Consider the following 19,075-nt stretch of genomic DNA (forward strand, 5'->3'; position numbering starts at 1 on the left):
TGCATATGTGCCATGTATAACAAACTCAAAGCCTTCCGCTCTACTTTGGCATTTATGTTCAAGGCTGAGCATTTGAGCTATATTCATTTCAGGCTTTTTGGTGGTTAATTGGAGATAGTTTCACAGATTTGTCTGTGGTACAAACCATGATCCTCAGATTTCAGTTTCCTGAGTAGCTAGGATTATAGGTGTAAGCAACCAGTGCCTAACTCTGGTTTTTCAGTACTCCAATTCTTACCTCTACATGGATGACTGGGCCTTTACATGGGACACAGGTGAAATCTAGATGGACTCTGCCACTAGCCACCTGAGAGCTCATGAGAAAGCCTGCTTTCTTGACTATAAAATGAGCACAATAGGGTTTCTAATAAACTATCAAAAAAAAAAAAGGAAGGAAGGCAGCAGCAAGTCAGGAAGGCAAGAGAGAGAGAAGGAAGGAAAGAAGGAAGGGAAAAAGGAAGAGAGGGAGGGAGGAAGGGAAGGAGAGAGAAAAAAAAAAGAAAGAGGGGTGGGGGCAGGAGTTTAGCCTAGAAAGCACGAAGACACAGGTTGGATTCCTGAGTACCAGATACATAGAAAAAGGCAGAAATGGTGCTGTGGTTCAAATAGAGCTCTAGCATTGAGAAAGTCCAAGGACAGAGCTCAGGCCCTGAGCAAGCCCTGGGACAGGCAAAAAAGAAAGAAGGAGGGAGGGAGGTAGCAAGCGCGCGTGCACAAGCAGGCAGGCAACCATAAGTGGACCTGTGGCTTGAGTTGTAGAATACTAGCCTTAAGCCAAAAAGTTCAGGGACAGGCCCTGAGTTCAAGCCCCAGGACTCGAGGGGAAAAAATAACTGTGAAAGTAGAATTATGTGTGTCAAGCAAGGCTCACTAGAGCAATTAACAGGCATCTTTTCTCCTGATTTATGAGTGGCTCCAAAATTTCAGTGTGTTGTTTTTGTGTTCAAAGCTATGAAGAAAGTTAATGTGTTCTGTGAGCCACAATTCATTCCGTGTTCAAGCATTGTGCTAAGACGCCACTGCGCATCAGAGGACAGGATAAATGGTCTCGGTCAATGGTTCCTCCCATCAACAGCGCAACTGGTATAGGTCACTTTTGCCTCCTCTTTCTGAGGCAGAACCCTCCAAAAGCCATGTCACAAGCCCCACACGTAAGTCTAGAACAGGACAGATGTTCTAAAATAATGACCCACTAGTTTTAGAAAACATTTTATTGAATGCAGAAATTCTAACAAACACATTGCAAATGTCAGCAGCGACCTACAAGCACCTATTTACAGAGTTCTATGCAAATCAGACATGTCAATAGCATTTTCAATGTAAAAATAGAGCACACTTCTACAGACTGTGAGTGCTCAGCATTTCTCAGTATTTGTCCCACAGAGGACAGACTTAAAAAACAAGACAAAAAGTAATGACATCAATAACTGCTGTTTTCCACAGGTCCATGAGCATAGGAATAAGGAGCTTCCACAGAGAATGAAAAAAAAAATTAACCAATAGTAAAAAAGTTGTGCTATAAATATTACACTTGGTTTCAACAGAAATTTCTGCTGCTGTACCAATCTACTTGACAATAACAATACTTTCAAAAATAATGGATGAGGATGTTAATGAATCCAATGTCTGTTTTTTGGTTTTTTGGTTTTCTTTGTTTTTGTTTTGCTAGTACTGGGCCTTAAACTCAGTGCCTGGGCACTGGTTCCTGAACACTTTTGCTCAAGGCTAGTATACTGCCACTTGAGCCATAGCACCATTTCTGGCCTTTTCTGTATAGGTGGTACCAAGGAATTGAACCCAGGGCTTTGTGCATGCTAGGCAAGTATTCTACTAGTAGGCCACAATCTTGGCCTCCAATGTCAATTTGTCTAAAAATTAAAGCAGCCATTTCCAATTACGTCAACAAACATAAGATTGCTCCTCTGAATCCCCTTGACTGTTTTATATGCTGAATACAGACACACAAGGAATGGACTGCTTCTGTCAGATTCTGATGGTAGGAAACACAAAGCCTGGTCAAGAGACAGCCTCAGCTCCAGCCCTTGGGAAAATGGAAATGCCCCTTGAGGTATCTGTGGTCATAGCTGAATTTGGACAACCAAATTACGAGAAAGACAACTGGCTAAATTTCTAAGGGGGTCTCCCTAGGGAGTCACATGTGCTTGCAAATGATCTCCCAAACAGCAAGAGGGAGGTAGCACTTGGCAAATGTTGGCATCACCTCTCTAGCGCTGAAACTGAAATCTGCACCATTTAATAATATTGTGAGTAACAAAAGCAAATATGGAGATGGGTTTAAAAAAATCACATCTTAAATTGGGAGTGTGGGGTAGCTGCCACTCAAAAAAACTGAGCTTGAAGAGTACCCTCGAATTCAAGAATGGTGCTAAACGTATCAAGAATAAGCGCCAAGTGTGTGGTGTCACAAGACAGGACGGAGGACTATCACCGAGAGAGGAAAAAGGAAATCAAACCCAAGGTCTGGTAATCCATTAATTCTCAGAATGAATATAAGTGATATACCAGTTTTAACTATAGCTTTCATTGAAAGAGGATCCAGGCATGTATCAACTTTCCTAGAATGATCCCTGAGCTTGGCTGTATTACAAGGCACCAATGTGAATAGGCTTCCATGTGCTGTTGTGGTAAGTAAACCAGTGTGAAGCTGAGAAACAAGAGTAGTGCGGAATATGAAGCGCTGGACAAAAGCTGTGAAGAATGGCTTAAGTGGGTGGATTATTTACACTGAAGCAAAACCAACAGGAAGATGATTTCACTGTGGTTTTCAAATACAGGGAAGGTGGCCAGCTGTTCTTTTTCCACTATACCCCTACACAAAAGTAGGCTGGCTTGAATTTCTACAAGGAAGATATAGAAGGAACTAGCTGATTGACAGGAAAAGTTACAGAATCTCCTTCACTGAAAATCAGGAATAATATCCACATCTGTTGACCTGGAATAATTTAGGCACAGCCTGTCACGATGCCTGGAAAGAAGCATGTTAGATGGTCTAAGCTTTCTTTCCTTTTCTAAGTTTTAGCCCCTGGTTTCTGAAAACAGAATCAAAGCTATTGGCTTACAGTCAGATTTCCTTTGGTTTCCTTTCATGCCGTCTAAGTAAATGGCGAGGGTGACCCAACACTCACAGGACTCCAGCTATCTCAACATCAGGAAAAGCTTTTCTCCTCATTACCTGTCTGAAACCTCAAAAAAAAAAAAAAAAACACAACAGACAAATTACAGATATTTAAAACACAAGATAACCTAGTCCGAGAGCACACTGGGAGATTTTCTGCCTGTTTCCCCAAGTGCCTGTTTCTTTATAAATTCAGAATTGGACACCACCTAAAAATACAATTACATCTCTGTAAGACCTTGTGCAGTTGTGGAGTTCAAATGAAATTGTCCCAAGCATGGTACATTTTAAAATCTTATCTTGATTTTTAAAAATGTTAACAGAGATGCGGCTTTAATTCTTTCTGAATAGGGAAGCAGGAAATGTTCTCTTTCTACTTCTATTTTAACCCTGTTACAATAAAATAAACCTCTTACGTCGTGAAGTTCCTTTTTGTGAGATACCCTGAAATGCTTTCCATGAATGGATCTCAAGGACATGTTCATTTTCATGGTAGCTAGTAAACTGAGGTAACACCTCTTTATCCATTCTCCCATGACAGAAACTGGGAAACCTGAAGCAGGAACTGGATCGCCTAAGCTATGCAAAGTGTGAACTTTTCTGTCTCTGAATCTCTTAGCTAGAGTGGCACCTTTCTGTTTCCTTGCCTGAGGGAGCAATAACAGAAGCCGGGATGGACAAGGAAAAAGAAGAGAGAGAGAAGTTCTGCTGCAGTCATATTTTGGCACTAGTTTTCTCAGCCTTCCAAGTCACTCAGATATGGCCCTGGGTCTGAAAGCAGAAAACAAACTCTCAATGGTATGTGGAGCCACTTCTCTGGATTTATGCTACCAAACCAAATCCTAAAATAGTTTAATCTCTCTCTTTCTTTCTCTCTCTCTTCTTTTGGTTGGTTCTGGGGCTTAAACTCAAGGCTAGGGCACACTTCCAGCTTCTTCTGTGATGTGGTAGCAAGGAATCAAACCCAGGGCTTTGTGCATGCCAGGCAAGCACTCTACCACTAGGGCACACTCCTATACCTGCTTAAAACTCTTTTTACCATTAATTTTCCTTATTTAAACCTTACTTTGGAGATGGACTGATTTTCCCATCATAGATGTGTCAGAGCCAGGCAGGTAATGAGGTATGGCCCCTCTCAGAGCCAAGGCACTGAGGCAGGTTATGTGATAAGCCTATGGTTACAACTCCTCTAGGGGAAAAAAAAACCAAAAAACAAAAAACCCACCTTTGGGCCGTTCTAACCAGCCAGAGTTACATGAGTACACTTTCTGATGTACAAAGCAACACAATGACCTCTTCCTTGATGTTAACACCTACCATTCAGACCTCTTCTAGTGGCACATAACTAGAGACTAGAGGATGGAGACCCCAGAGTGAAAACTCTCCATACTCCTAGACCCAGGTTAGCAAAAGGAATTCTACTTTTATTCCTAGAACAGCTCTTCTGGGTTAATAACATAGGTTCCACGCACCCCCTCCACCCGCCCCCCATTTTTTAGGGAACTGCTCCTTGGCTTCTTTCTTCAGATAACTGGGATGCAGGGTGGGGATCCATCTTGGCTATAGCTAAGGGACTACTTTGATACCAATAATCTGAAGACTATAATGTTGCATGACCCCAGTACCACCTGGGGGAAAGGAAACATGCACCAAAGGTGGAAGTCTAAATTTTAACATCATCTTAGACTTAGATCAATTGTGTAAGCAAAACAGGAAAAAGAACTGTTCTAGGTAATTTTAGCTAAAACATAGGAAAACCTCTCTTGTGGGTTTTACAAAGCATTTGGATTCTTGTTATTTATAAGATGTCCACTCATATTATATAATTAAATGCATTCTACCTGTGTACAGCAGATATATGCAATATAATAAGCCAATAGACTTTATAATCTCTTAGTGTTTGATGGTTCTTTTATAGAAAAAGCCCTACCGACTATCCATAGAGGAAATATAGTTTACTTGGCTTTCACTAGTATCTTTTTTGACTATTTTGTATGTACTGTGCCTTTTCCATTCACAGCTGGTGCTCTACTACTTGAATTATGCCTCCAGTTCCAATTTTTTGCTCATTATTTCAAGGTAATAGTCTACTGGATTCCTCTGGTCAGGCTGTCTTAGAACCATGATCCTCAGTTCCCAAATATTAGGATTTAGGCATGAGCTATTGGTGATCCACTCTTAGGCTTTTTTTTTTTTATTTAAAAGAATATGTAATGGGGCCAGGAGCATAATCTAGTGGTAGAGTGCTTGCCTAGCATGCATCAAGCCCTGGGTTCTATTCCTAGGTACCACATATACAGAAAATGCTGGAAGTGGTGCTGTGGCTCAAGTGGTAGAGCGTTAGTCTCAAAGAAAAGTCCAAGGACAGTGCTCAGGCTCTGAGTTCAAGACTTAGGCCTGGGGGTGGGGGGGAAAAATCGGTTGAGCCAGACACCAGTGGCTCACACATGGTACTCAGGAGGCTAAAATGTCAGGGTCACAGTTTGAACTCAACCCAGGCAGGAAAGTCTGTGAGCCCCTTATCTCCAATTAACCACCAGAAAATCAGACAGGGAGCTGTGGGTCCAAGTGGCAGAGGGTGAGCCTTGAGTGAGAAAGCTCAGGAACAGTGCACAGGCCTTGAGTTAAAGCCCTGCAATCAAAAAGTAAAAGAATAACTTGGATGTATTCTGAGTCTGGTCATCATCTGGTCTTGATCATGACAGTCTCTCAAATGAGTTTTCAGGCAACTAAATTTCTTATGTCATCTTCTAAATTATATAGGGAAACTCTCTAGCTCCCTCTTCCCAGTAAGGCCAACAGAACACTCTCAGTAACAAGTGTCAACTCTCTGAATTCCTTTTAAGATTAAAGGGCCAAAGTCACTTAGGGAGAAAATGAAATAGGGTAGATAGACAAAAGAGTCAAAGAAATTATATTATTTTCAAAAAATGTCAAAAGGGCCAGGAAGTAAACTGAAAGAACAGATAAAGCTCCCCCCCACCATTCCTCCTTTTAAATATTAAGTTACAAAATCAGGAGATATGGGAGTACTACCCAAATCTGCCTTCTCCTTTGAAATGGTAAAAATCTGGAAACTCACTGTATATAGGCAAAGACAAATAATGAAAACCTGGTCTGGCTAAAAGAAGGCCTGAAGGTTACCTGTGTTTTTGGTAGACATCACCCATCTTACCTACTCAAAACCACTAGCTAATGAGTGGGGGTTGCTAGACTAACATAACCACATATATTTTCCCAGCTCAGAAAGAACACTATTTCTTTTACTATTTCTCCCTACTTTCATCTTGTTATATTAAAATAAATTCTTGCTAAAACCTAGAGGGAAAAAATGACATTATGAAATGTAAAGAAGCAGCCCAGTGTGGTGGCTCATGCCTGTAATCCTAGCTATTCAGGAGGCTGAAATCTGAAGAGTGCAGTTTGAAGTCAGCCAGGGCAGAACCATCCATTAGACTCTTGTTTGTAACTAAACACACACACACACACACATACACAAGCCAGAAGTGGAGCTGTGGCTCAAGTAGCAGAGCACTAGACTTGAGCAGAGCTCAAGGACAATGCAAAGGCCCTGAGTTCAAGCCCCATGACTGACACCCCCTCCAAAAACGTAAAGAAACAGTCAAAACATCTACATTCAAAATCAGATCAACTTTCTATGAAGAGAGGGTTTGACAACAGCATTTTCTAGTGGCACCTGACCTGCCATTGATTTGGCTGGCTTTCGTATCTTACTATAGGTCACAAACTGGCAGCCAGTGGGCCAAATTAGGTCTGGCAATGTATTCTGTTGGTCTTAAGTTCCCTTTAGAATTTGTAAATTTAGCTGTCAATACTTAATCCGTTTTTCATCTTCTATTGAAAAATGAGATAACAAAGTACTGAGTGGCTGCCCTTTGTTGATCGACAAGACCTTCAGTTTGCCAGAATCTCCACCATGGCCTCTCACTATGAGAAGATATGTTGTTTCCATTAACCTTCACACAGCTATTTTTCTTATACCTGGGCTCAGAGGTACCTGCTATAAAATCAAAGGGTCAGTAATCTTCAACTATAGAAAATAAAGAGTAGTAACTTTCACATTGGCATTGCCCACAGTTTTCCAATAAGGAAACAGTGATTTCTCCCTTCCTGAGTAAGACAATATAGCATTGAGGTCCCTAGGGGCTGCATGGGGTTTTGTTGTTGTTGTTTTCCAGAAGGAATGCCACTTTTTCCTCCAGGAACTAGACCCCTCCCCCCACTTCTGTTTCTTTTAAAGAAAAAAAACTATTAAATGCTGAAAAATAGTGTAAAATCCTGTATTCTCGCATTTTTAGAGGGATAAGTCTTCCTATCTATTTGCATAAAAGTCAGGGTCCCTAAGACTAAGGCTGTTAAAAAAAACAGATACAAAAAAAATGGTTATTTAGTAGAAAGACTGAACTCTGACAAGCATATGAACTTAAATATCTGTACGTAAATGTACACTGATTCCAAAAATGTCATTTAAAAAAAAAGACATTTTTTTAATACATAAAAAAACTTCTATGGGGCTGAGAGTGTGGCTTAGTGGTAGAGTGCTTGCCTAGCATGCTTGAAGCCCTGGGTTTGATTCCTCAATATCACATAAAAAGAAAAAGCCGGGGCCAGGAGTTTGGCCTAGTGGTAAAGTGCTTGCCTAGCACTCGAAGATCTGGGTTCAATTCCTTGGTACCACATACATAAAAAAGCCAGAAGTGGTGTTGTGGCTCAAGTGGTACAGCGGTAGCTTTCAAGAAAGCCCAACAACTGTTCAGGCCCTCAGTTCAGTACCCAGGACAGGCAAAGAAAAAAAAAAAGAAAAAGCCAAAGAGCCAGAGTTTGGCCAAGTAATAGAGTGCTTGTCTAGCATGCATGAAGACCTAGGTTTGATTCCTTGCTACCACATATGCAGAAAAAGCCAGAAGTGGTACTATATGGTTCAAGTGGTAGAGTACTAGCCTTGAAAAGCTCACAGATGGTGCTCAGGCCCTGAGTTCTTGTCTCAGGACTAGCAAAAACAAAACAAAACAAAAGACAAAAAAGAAAAGAAAAAATCCGGAAGGGGCACAGCAGCTCAAGTGGTAGAATGCTAGCCTTGAGCACAGGCTCAGGGACAGAGCCCAGACTGAGTTCAAGAGCCAAGACTGGCAAAACAAACAAACAAACAAACAAAACAACCTTGTAACACGGGACTATTTCCAATTAGTATTTATATGTCAACCAAAACGTTCATATCCTAACTTTAAGTCCCAATCTCATTTTTGGCTCAAAATAATGTAATACTTGGCTGAGTTCCTACCCAAATACTTGAGCCTACACTGGAATGATTTCTGATTCTTTCTGGAGATAAATGTATCTTAGAAGCCTTAGTTTTGGTCCTCTGGAAGAGATTCTACACTGACATGGACAGACAGGGTCCACTGAGATAGTCCCAGGTACTGGTAGCTAACTTCTTATCCTAGTCCATGGGCTCTCACCAACCTGCATATTCTCCCCAAGTAAAAGTATCTGAACTGGATACCAAATCTTTCCTGGGGGGCACTGGTAAGCTGAAGTACACAACTAGCTCTCTACTTTCAACCTTCTTAGTTTCTTCAAATTCTGCTTATCCCTGTCTCTTTTCCCATGACATCTTCTAAGTTATCCATAAAACTGTCATTTCTGATCAAGGTCCTTCTCTGAGATGGTTTCTATAATCTACTGCTGTCTCCCATGCATGACTTGGAAAAAACTTTCTTAAATTCCATCTTCTCATTTCTACTGTCTGTGACAATTTGAGAGACCAAAAACGAGGCTCTGATTAGAACAGATGTTTTGGTTAGCTGTAAGAAAACTTATTCCCAGTCCTAGCATAATGGGGAGAGGCTGGACGTGGGGGTAGGAGGAAATCCTAATGATGTTTAACTTCATTATCAATTTACCAGCTTATTCTGAGTTAAACAATCATAGTTAGTTTCATTACATAGCATGTCAAAGTTTAAGTATATGTATTAGAAACATGAGTATTTCAAAATAGGCTCCCAAACCTTACAATCAAACTATAACATCATGACGATTGGACTAGTGTACTTTTTTTCCCTCCCATTTTCATAGCAAGTGAGTTCTACAGTGAGCTCTCCGCCTACACCTTGAGATCTAGCTAATAGTTTTCCCTCCTGGCCATCTAGACATTTCTCAGAAATGCCTCATTTCACATGCAGCCAAGTATCTATCCTAAAAGTGGTTCCCAGGCTCCTCTTGGGATATAAAGCAAGTCATAGCCTCCACTTAAAAAAAAGAAAAAAGAATCCCTGATAATGTTCCAAGTACATTTTTATCCTTTAGCAAGCAATCTGGGCCCACTAATCTCCTTCACACAATGTATGCTTAGGATTGAAATCAAGGCAGCCTATGAGGACAGGAGCTCTGCAGTCCTCCTGGATTCCACAGTGACACAGAGGAACAACTCTCCTCTCCAGGGATGCTTGCTTCGTTTTACAGGGAGATAATGTTACGGCTCACTGTCTTTCCCTCAGAGCAGCTGCAGGAAATTTGATGCCAGAGAACAGACAAGCACGTTCTCCCAAGAAGCTGGCAGCTGCCTTTGTAGAACAGGGAGGAAAATATTTGCATTCAAACTACACAAAACAGCTTCTTTCCAGCAGAAAGCCCAAACCCCTCTCCCCCACCTGCATAGCACACCCCACCTTGGATCTTTCTCAGGATCTTTCCTGCTGGTTTTATGTGATGAAGGAGCAAAATCCAGAGTCCCAGGCTGAATGCCCAGGCAATAAGCTGCCAAAATCCAGCATTCATGTGGGTGGGGGGGGAAGAGGGGCAGTGGAAAAAGATGCTCAGACCCAGGTATTCTAGGGAATGAAGATAAGGATTTCCATAAAGGAGACCAAGACATCATTACACCAATGTTAATCAACAAGCACTATGTGAACATGTTTTTCCTTTGGAAAGATTTTGTAGAAAAGTTGTTCATAAAAATAGAAGAACCTTTAGGATGGGCACCGTTGGCTCATGCCTGTAATTCTAGCTACTCAGGAGACTGAGATCTGAGGATTGTGATTTGAAGCCAAACCCCCTCCCTCCCCTTCACCTCTCCACAGGCAAGTCTGTGAGACTCTTATCTCCAATTAACCACTAGAAAACCAGAAGTGGAGCTGTGGCTCAAAGTGGTAAGAGTGCTAGCCTTGAGTAAAAAAGATCAGGGACAGCATCCATACCCTGAGTTCAAGCTCCACAACCAACATCAACAACAAAAAAACAGAACACTTACTTTTTTGACAGTTCCCTCTTTTCTATTTCTTAAAAAGAGGTTTGTCATTGGTCAAAACCAGTCAGAAGACTAACTGGCCACCACCTCCCCACAGCTGTTATTTCAGTGGATTTAATCCCTACCGCTCATGACACAGCTTTAAGACCCAAAGGCCAGCTGAAGTGTGATCTGTAACTTCCAATAAAATAGCCCAGCTGGGTGAGTTTCTTAAATTTCTAGACACTATCATCTGAGCTATAACACAGTAAACATACCCCAGCAAAACATGTTAGGCAGCTCCACATAAGAGCTACTCAGGTCTAGCAGAGATTCTGGCCTCTTCTGCAGGTTATCAAACCCACTTTGGGTGGAATGATTACATAATCCAGATCTCGACTAGTCATGTCACCCAGTCATGTATTCTGGGTATAGTATGCATTTTATATAAGTGAGTGGATATTCAGTTACTTCATGACCCTTGATTCATGGTACTGTAGCTTCCACATTAAAACCAAATAGGAATATCATCTGAAGTAAGACAGGGATTCCAATCGGCTGGCTCTTGATTTCTGATGTTGTAATGATGTTAAAAGTATTTCAAATCAAAGTAGCCAACAGAGTAAGTGAAATCTGCAGAGCTCGATGAAGCTGGAATGATCCATACAGGTACCTTCCTGTTTCTCTTTACCTGTTTCCTTACTATCTCCCAGAATAGGCTCTAATCCAAGAACTATTAAGCTGTTGTCCAATCCTATGGACATGCTTTTCAGAGCTCTGTGTGAAGCCTTTGCCAAGGTATCTGGTAGAAAAGTAGGGCAGAGGGGAGCAAGTACTGTCCAGAACATCCATGTATGAGCCCACCAGTCCCAATAGGCCATGCAACCACAGAGATGAGTTGGGGAACCAGAGAGAGGCGGCAGCTAAAGTGGCAATGCTTAGACTCTTCCACTTCATTACAAAGGAGCAACTGTGTGGAGTTCATCAGTGTAGCTGTAGCAACCAAGTTCTGCTTTGCACACCCCAGAGGTAAGATGCTTGGAAAGAAGAGTAGGAGGATCCTCCTCACCTAAGGAGAGAAGAAATGAAAGAATCACACAATCATTGCACGTCACTGGTTCTGGCACTCATGCCAGAACATCTGAGCTATATAGGTTTAGTACAAATGAAGCAAACAACCCAACCAGCTCAAGATGTGGCATTCTTATTCTCTTAACAAATTAGTTCCTTCAGCTGAGGAAGACACCCTTCCTGAGGGCCAAAGGTTTGCATGTATGTCTTTAACTAGTTACATAGATGGTATCCTGTATCCTGCTGGGGCTGGGGGAAGTGAACTCTCCTACTCAGCCCTCCTACCTGGGGCCCTGTGTTACCCAGGATAGAAAGAATACTATACCTGCAAGCCTCAGGCTCAGTATACATAGTCATAAAGACAAAGGAGACTGGAGGGCAGTAAATACTAGAGACACATAGAAAAGTATCCAAAGCTCCCTTGGAGCTCAATGTGTTTCAGTATTCCAGTGTTTCTGGAGTTCAGAAAGATACATATTAAATATTGGATAATATTCCTAAGCAGGGTGTAGTCCGCTCACCACAGAAGCTCAAATAAGTGAGTATCTTCATTACCCAGAGGATAAATCAAAACTGTCAAACAAGTTGCAAAAACAGAATTACAAACAGCTTGATTATCACTATTACTTCCCAGTAAGGTAAGTAGAAACAAAAACTAGGAATATTAATGGAGGGAGGGAGAGAGGGAGACATGGAGGGAGGGAGGAAAGTAGAAAGAAAGGAAGGAAAAAAAGAAACCAGGTACCAGGGGCTCATGCCTGTAATCCTAGCTACTCAGATGGCTGAGATCTGAGGATAGCAGTTTGAAGCTCCGGCAGGAAAGGCCATGAGACTCTTATCTCCATTAACCACCTAGAAACTGAAAGTGGTGCTGTGGCTCAAGCATACAGCACTAGACTTGAGCAAGCAAGAAAGCTCAGGGACAGTGCTCAGACCCTAAGTTCAAGACCCACAACCAAAAACAAAAACGAAAGGAAGAAGAGAAAAGGAACCAAACCTGGGGTTGGAGGCGGCTCAGATCATAGAGCTCTGGCCAACAGGTGATACCAAACTTCAGATCCTGAGTTTGAGTCCCGGAATTGATCAAAAAAAGAAACGAATGGCTAGGAGTTGGGCCTAATGTAAGAGTGCTTGCCTAGAATGCATGAAGCCTTGTGTTCGATTCCTTGGTTGCCACACACACAGAAAGGGCCAGAAGTGGTGCTGTGGCTCAAGTGGTAGAGCACTAGCCTTGAGAAAGCCCAAGGACAGCGCCCAGGCCTTGAGTTCAAGCCCAGGACTGGCAAACAAACAAAAAGAAAAGAAAAAAAGAAAGGAAAAAAAAGCAAATTGACTTGTGGCCTCTACTGGGGCACCTTACCCAGGCCCGAGGAGGAGGACACGCTCTCGGTCAGGGAGGACGTCTCCATCTGGTCTGAGGAGAGTCCCTCCATGAGAGGCAGAGACAGCTCGGACGAGGGCACCGAGGAGTCGTAGATGCCCGAGTCCCGAGGCATGTCCGAGGTGCTGCCGGCCTTCAGGGCGTGCAGCAGGGGTGAGAGGGCGCAGCCGCCATCACGGGAGTCTCCCCCGGGCCCGGCGTCCCCATCCCGGCCCGCGGTCTGGCTCTCGGGGTCCACCGGGGCCGCGGCCCCCAGGGAAGCCGCCTTGGCCTTCAGGCCGAAATCGCTCTCTCGCCCGCGTTTGAAGACGACATCATTAAGAACGAGGCCGGAGTCAAACTTCTCCAGGACGGGCTCCCGGGAGCACAGCGAGGGAGCATGGAAGGGCACCAGCTGCTTCTCGAACCAGTCCGGCTGCTCATCCATGAACCGGTGCATGTTGCAGATGGCCACGTACAGGGAGCGGCCGGACTTGCTCCGGAAGTAGTTCCTTCGACTTCCGTGCCCCGGATGTGGGCCCGGCTCCTGGAGGCCGGGGTCTGCAGAGTGCAGGTGGGAGCAGAGCTGGGGAAGGTGGTCCATGAGTTTGTACTTTGAGCTCGGGTCCAGGGCGCAGGGGACATCCCCTTCACAGGAGTAGTCGAAGTAGACGGCGATGACCTTGCTGAGCGCTGCCGACGAGCTCTGCTGGGCCTGGCGGAGCTTTTCCACAATAGCGGACATGGCCACCAGGAAGAGCTCCCCTTTCCCCGAGCCGTGGCCGCTGCCTCTGTGTTTGTAGTTTCTCTTGTCCACAAAGTACTTCATGCCTTTGGAACACACCACAATGATGAACTGGGACTCGTGGATCTTCTGAATGACCCACTCTTTCTGTCCTTCCCTGCAAAGGCTGAAGTCTTCCCAAAGGTCCAGAGCCACCTGGAAAGATCAAAAAGGCAACTTACTCCGATGTGAGGAAGAAGAATGCAGAAAGTCCAAGAAGGCGAATGTTAGAGGAGGTCCTACCATCTGCTCCTTAACTCTTATGAGCAGGGTTATCTGTAGGCCCTGGGTTATCTAGTAAATGTTTGGAGAAACAGTTCAGGTTCTGTCTTGAGGGTCCTAATAGCCGACCGTCCACAAAGGTTTGCCATTCATCCACTCATTTCAACATCATGTGCTGTCAGCGTTACTACTGCTCTAAAAGTGAGGACTCAGAAGCACAGAACATTTTATCTAAGAACAGTTTAAGTCACTATAGAGGATGCTCTTAAGGAAACTATAGGGTAATAACAGGAACTGGGATTGGTGTATATGAGTGCAGCTGCCAGAGGGATGGGGAGATCTTTGGAGAGAAGGCTAGTAAGCTATAAGAGAAAGGTATAGATGAATGATCTCAAAGTATTCTGGAGTACACAATCTAGGTGATTCACATCTTAAGAGTGTCACTGACAAAGAGGACCTCTGGCAACTCTCACAGACCCAGGGTTAGACAGTCACTGAATGCTAGAGAGGAAGGCAATTAACTAGATATGGATTATCTGGTCATATGGATATCAACTCACTCTGAATGACCTTCATCAAGACCTACAGTGTAGCATCTGTACAATGCTCGTGTGCAAGAATACCTTATCTGACCCCTAGGAAGAGCCTGATTGTTTTTCTGTTTTGGTTTGGTGACATATGTGGCTTCTTAGAGGGTATCATGTCCTCAGAACACTTTGATCTGATTCTTCTGTCAATTGTATTGGTGTTCAAAAACTAATTCCTGGGGCCAGGAGCGTGGCCTAGTAGTAGAGTGCTTGCCTAGCATGCACAAAGCCCTGGGTTTGATTCCTCAGTACCACATACACAGAAAAAGCTGGAAGTGGTGCTGTGGCTCAAGTGGTAGACCACTAGCCTTGAGAATGCCCAAGGACAGTGCCCAGATCCTGAGTTCAAGCCCCAAGACTGGCAAAACAACAACAAACAAAACCATTCCTACCTTTGATTAATTCCACTTCCAGGCATTTCTCTTTGGGAAATAATCCACAGTGGGGCAATATTGAACTACTGGGAAATTTAACAATTCAGAGTAATTCAGTTATAGTAAACCACTATTAGGAATCATGTATTTAAATTATAGTACATATAGAGCTCCTAATAGTGTATAAAATTATTAGGAAAAGCTTCATTTCTGAAGCATAATATTATATGTTTGAGTTCACAGTATCTGTAGGTGCTGATCTGTCAAGCTTATGGCATTCACATAGGAGGAAACTGGGCCAAGCCCTTAAATACATTTTATTTGCACCAGAGGGCAATCTTACCACACAGAAAGAATGTGAAAGACAGGCCAATGGGGGTGATTTCAAAGTACAAATAACTCCATTATTGTGCAAATACTGCATTTTTAAGAAGCAGGTACCCCAGTATTGCAAAAAAAAGAAAAAAAAAAAAGAGAAACAGGGTATGACTTCCCTGGTAACTTTGGGCTTCACTCTAAAAATGACATTACTGAAAAGCTATCTGCTAGTACTTAACTCAATTATGGTTAAGAAATCAGAGCAGATATTCAAGCACATGACATGTTACTGTTTTCTGGAGTGCTCCTATCCTACCTCCTGTTCTTTCCAGCTACTGTTCTCTCCTATCCTACTGGTCTCTCATTTTTCGTGACTTCATATCAGTCAATGGCCTGACAACTTCACAGAGTCCCTTGTTAAACTCTGCTCCTTGGTCCCCAAGATTCCCTTCTACTGGCAGTCCACCTCTCCATTTCCCCTTCTTAGTAAAATCCTCTTAAGGGATGGTTGAACCTTCCTCAGATAACTGTCCTCACTTATTCTCTTCTTTGACTGTTCACTGGAACGTCTTTTGGGCACGTGCTCACTGGGATGTCTTGAGTGACAGCTCCCACCCCAGTTGCATGTCACCATGGTAGCCACTGGCATTATTACTGCTCACAAAACTACCTGCCAGGTGGGGGCTAATTCAGATTTTCAAGAAGGAGTTTGAGAAGGTTAAAACCAAGTATTATGAAATACTTAGTGCTGGTGATGAGAACAAACCAGAAAATGAACCCCAATTTTGATACTATAACACTAGTTAGTGGCAGATGTTGTTGCGTACCGGTAACTCACACCTTAATCCTAGCCACTCAAGAAGCTGAGATCTGAGGATTGTGATTTGAAGCCAGCCCAAGGAGAAAAGTTTCGTATCTCCTATAATCACCAAAAAGCCAGAAGCAGAATTGTGGCTCAAGGTGTAGAGTGCTAACTTTGGACAAAAAAGCTCAGAGACAGTGCCCAGGCTCTGAGTCCAAGCCCTAAGAGTAGCAAGCGCACGTGCACACGCACACGCACACACACACGCACACACACACACACACACACACACACGTCACCCCTCTGCACAACACTCTTACAATAAAATTAAATTTTTTTAAAAAGCAGGCTAGAGTTCAGCCTAGTGGTAGAGTGCTTGCCTGGCCTGCACAAAGATCCGGGTTCAATTCCTCAGTACCACATACATAGAGAAAAGCCAGAAGTGGTGCTGTGGCTCAAGTGGTAGAGCTCTAGCCTTGAGAAAACCCAAGGACAGTGCTCAGGCCCTGAATTCAAGCCCTGGGACTGGCCAAAGAACAAAAACAAAAACAGGTGTCACAGAAGCAGGCCTAGAGAGTGAAGAAGATAGAAAAGAGGGAGTATGGAACATACATGCTCAAGGGGAAAAAAAGAGACTAGATTCTGTACCTCACAGCCACAAAAGTCCTGTAGAAAGTAGGCAAAGCACTGGATGACGTTCACATGATTCTGGCCGTCTTTGCTGGAGTAGCAGAGGAAGACCTTGGGCCGGGGCCGGAGCCTCTCCCTGGGGACTGCTGCAGTGTAGGTGGAGGACTCAGAGCTCTCTTCATCCAAGTGTGAGTATATATTTTCTAAATTGGGGAAAAGATGGGGAAGATGAGAGGTATGCGCAATCTTTTGTCTTCTTTCATATGACTTCAAATTCAGTGATTAACTTCAGGAACAAACAGTTGTATATCTATGCACAGTCCTTGTCACCAATTTATCACCCCCTTGGAACATTACTAGGACTGGTACATCCAGTTTCTATAGCTAAGAATCAAAAAGTAAAACCAAAACTAAAACAAGAACCAGTAATCCTAGCTACTCAGGAGGCTAAGATCTGAGGATCAAGGTTCAAAGCCAGCCCAGGCACTGAAGTCCATGACACTCTTAGTTTCAATTAACCACCTGAAAACCAGAAGTGGGGCTATGGCTGAAGGGGTAGGGAAATAGCCTTGAGCTGAACTCAGGAGACAACACACAGGTCCAGTGTTCAAGCCCCACAACCAACAAAAAACCATTGTTTTCTTTCTCGTGTGTGTGTGTGTGTGTGAGAGAGAGAGAGAGAGAGAGAGAGAGAGAGAGAGAGAGAGAGAGAGAGAGAGAGAGAGAGACACAAACAGACAGACAGACAGACAGAGACAGAGAGAGACAGAGAGACAGAGACAGAAAGAGACAAAGATAAAGAACTATTGCGCTTGAACTCAGAGCCAGAGCCAGTGTGCTCTCCCTTAGTGTGCTCTTCCTTAGCTTTTCTTTGCTACAGGCTGGCATTCTACTACTTGAGGCACACCTCCATTTTGGCTGATTAATTGGAGATAAGGGTCAAACAGATGAAACTGCCTGGGCTGGCTTTGAACCTTGATCTTCAAGTCTCAATCTGCTGAGCAGCAAGGATTACACAACAATCATGCTTGATTTGAAATTGACTTTTGACAAACCAAGGAATGATGCAAGAGCTGCTCTGGTCCATGAAGTACCTAGAACTGGCGGCAACCAAGTACCTATTTGACTAAGTATGGACAGCAATGATCTTTAAAAAATTAGAAACATTTATTGAGGCGTCATTTACAAGGGCAAAGTATACAAATATTTCTTCCTTTCTTCCTTCCTTCCTTCCTTCCTTCCTTCCTTCCTTCCTTCCTTCCTTTCTTTTGTTCTTTCTTTCTTTCTGAGCTCAGGGCTTGAGCACTGTCCCTGGGCTTTCTCAAGGCTAGAGCTCTACCACTTGAGCCACAGCACCACTTCTGGCTTTTTCTACATATGTGGTGCCAAGGAATCAAACCCAGGTCTTCCTGCATGCTAGACAAGCCCTCTACCACTAGGCCAAACTCCTGGACCTGCTATCCTCCTTCTTAGCCTCCAAATTCCTGGGACTATAGTAGTATACATCATACCCAGGAAGAAGTACATAAATGTTAAGTATACACATCTGTAGCCTCCACACAGACCAACATAGGGATATTCTCCAGATTCCTAGAAAGTTCTCATATGACACTTGATTTTTTTAAATTTTATTCATTTATTTTTGGTGGAATCCTGGCTAGTTGAACTCAGAGCCTGAGCACTGTCCTGGAACTTTTTGTGCTCAAGGCTAGCACTCTACACCTGCGTCATAGCTCTACTTCCAGCTTTTTTGGAAGTTCATTAGCGATCTGGGTTGTCTTCAAACTGCCATCCTTAGGCCTTAACCTCCTGAGTAACTGGGATTATAGGCGTGAGCCACCAGTGCCAGGCAATACCTGACTCTTGTAATGCCTTCCCTCTACCTTTGCTCAAACCTTATACTTCCCTTATGCCCTTGAATTTACTATTCTGAGTTTGAGAATTTAGTTATACTTGTCCTTTTAGTAGCTTCAAAAACTTTCATGTAAGATGTTTTAATTCTGGAAACTACAGAAGGCAAGGAAGAGATGAGAAGGAATGAGGCTTCCCAGATGCTTGCCTGGAGGAAGCAGGGGCTGCAGAGTATCTGTTGGCACCCAGCACTGGCCTAGCTCTTGGGAAGGGGAGGGAGAGGGACAGAGTGCACAAAGAGATACCTTGCTGCTTCTTGCGGCACATCACAGTGAAGAGCGTTGCAAATGCGGATATGACAACCAGTGGCACCGTGATAGCCACTGCTCTGATGGGCCCAGCCCATGGGGAATGCACTAGGAAATTTCAGAACAAAGGCTCTTCAATTTAACATGTATAACAGATTCAAACAAATAACAACAACAAAAAACCTTTACATTTTTTTTGGTCAATCTAAGCTACCTAACAGGTTCTAGGACTTCATAACCACCTTTCACTAGCTGGAATGGTAATTATGAAAGGATCTGGTGGCTTTTCTTTCTGGAATGATGGAAAGCAATTCGACAGTTCAGAGTCTTGTGGGACAGCAAATACCTCTGAGTGAGAATTTTACCTAAAGAAACCTCTCCACCCA

At 43.3% G+C, this 19,075-nt stretch overlaps 1 protein-coding gene across 1 annotated transcript in view; it reads right to left on the reverse strand.

The window, feature by feature from the left end:
• Positions 1 to 10,236: 10,236 nt before the first annotated feature.
• Positions 10,237 to 19,075, reverse strand: part of Il17rd (interleukin 17 receptor D) — a 79,305-nt gene continuing 70,466 nt past the window's right edge. Inside the window, exons 10-13 of the mRNA XM_090355078.1 lie at positions 18,687 to 18,797; positions 16,549 to 16,733; positions 12,814 to 13,753; positions 10,237 to 11,451 (exon numbers count right to left, since the gene is read on the reverse strand). Coding sequence (XP_090211204.1) covers positions 11,339 to 11,451; positions 12,814 to 13,753; positions 16,549 to 16,733; positions 18,687 to 18,797 — 1,349 coding nt within the window. The 3' untranslated portion in view covers positions 10,237 to 11,338. The remainder of the gene's footprint in view (positions 11,452 to 12,813; positions 13,754 to 16,548; positions 16,734 to 18,686; positions 18,798 to 19,075) is intronic.

Source organism: Megascapheus bottae, chromosome 2, assembly GCF_031878675.1.
Source record: "Megascapheus bottae isolate mThoBot1 chromosome 2, mThoBot2.hap1, whole genome shotgun sequence".
NCBI classification, from domain to species: Eukaryota; Metazoa; Chordata; class Mammalia; order Rodentia; family Geomyidae; genus Megascapheus; species Megascapheus bottae.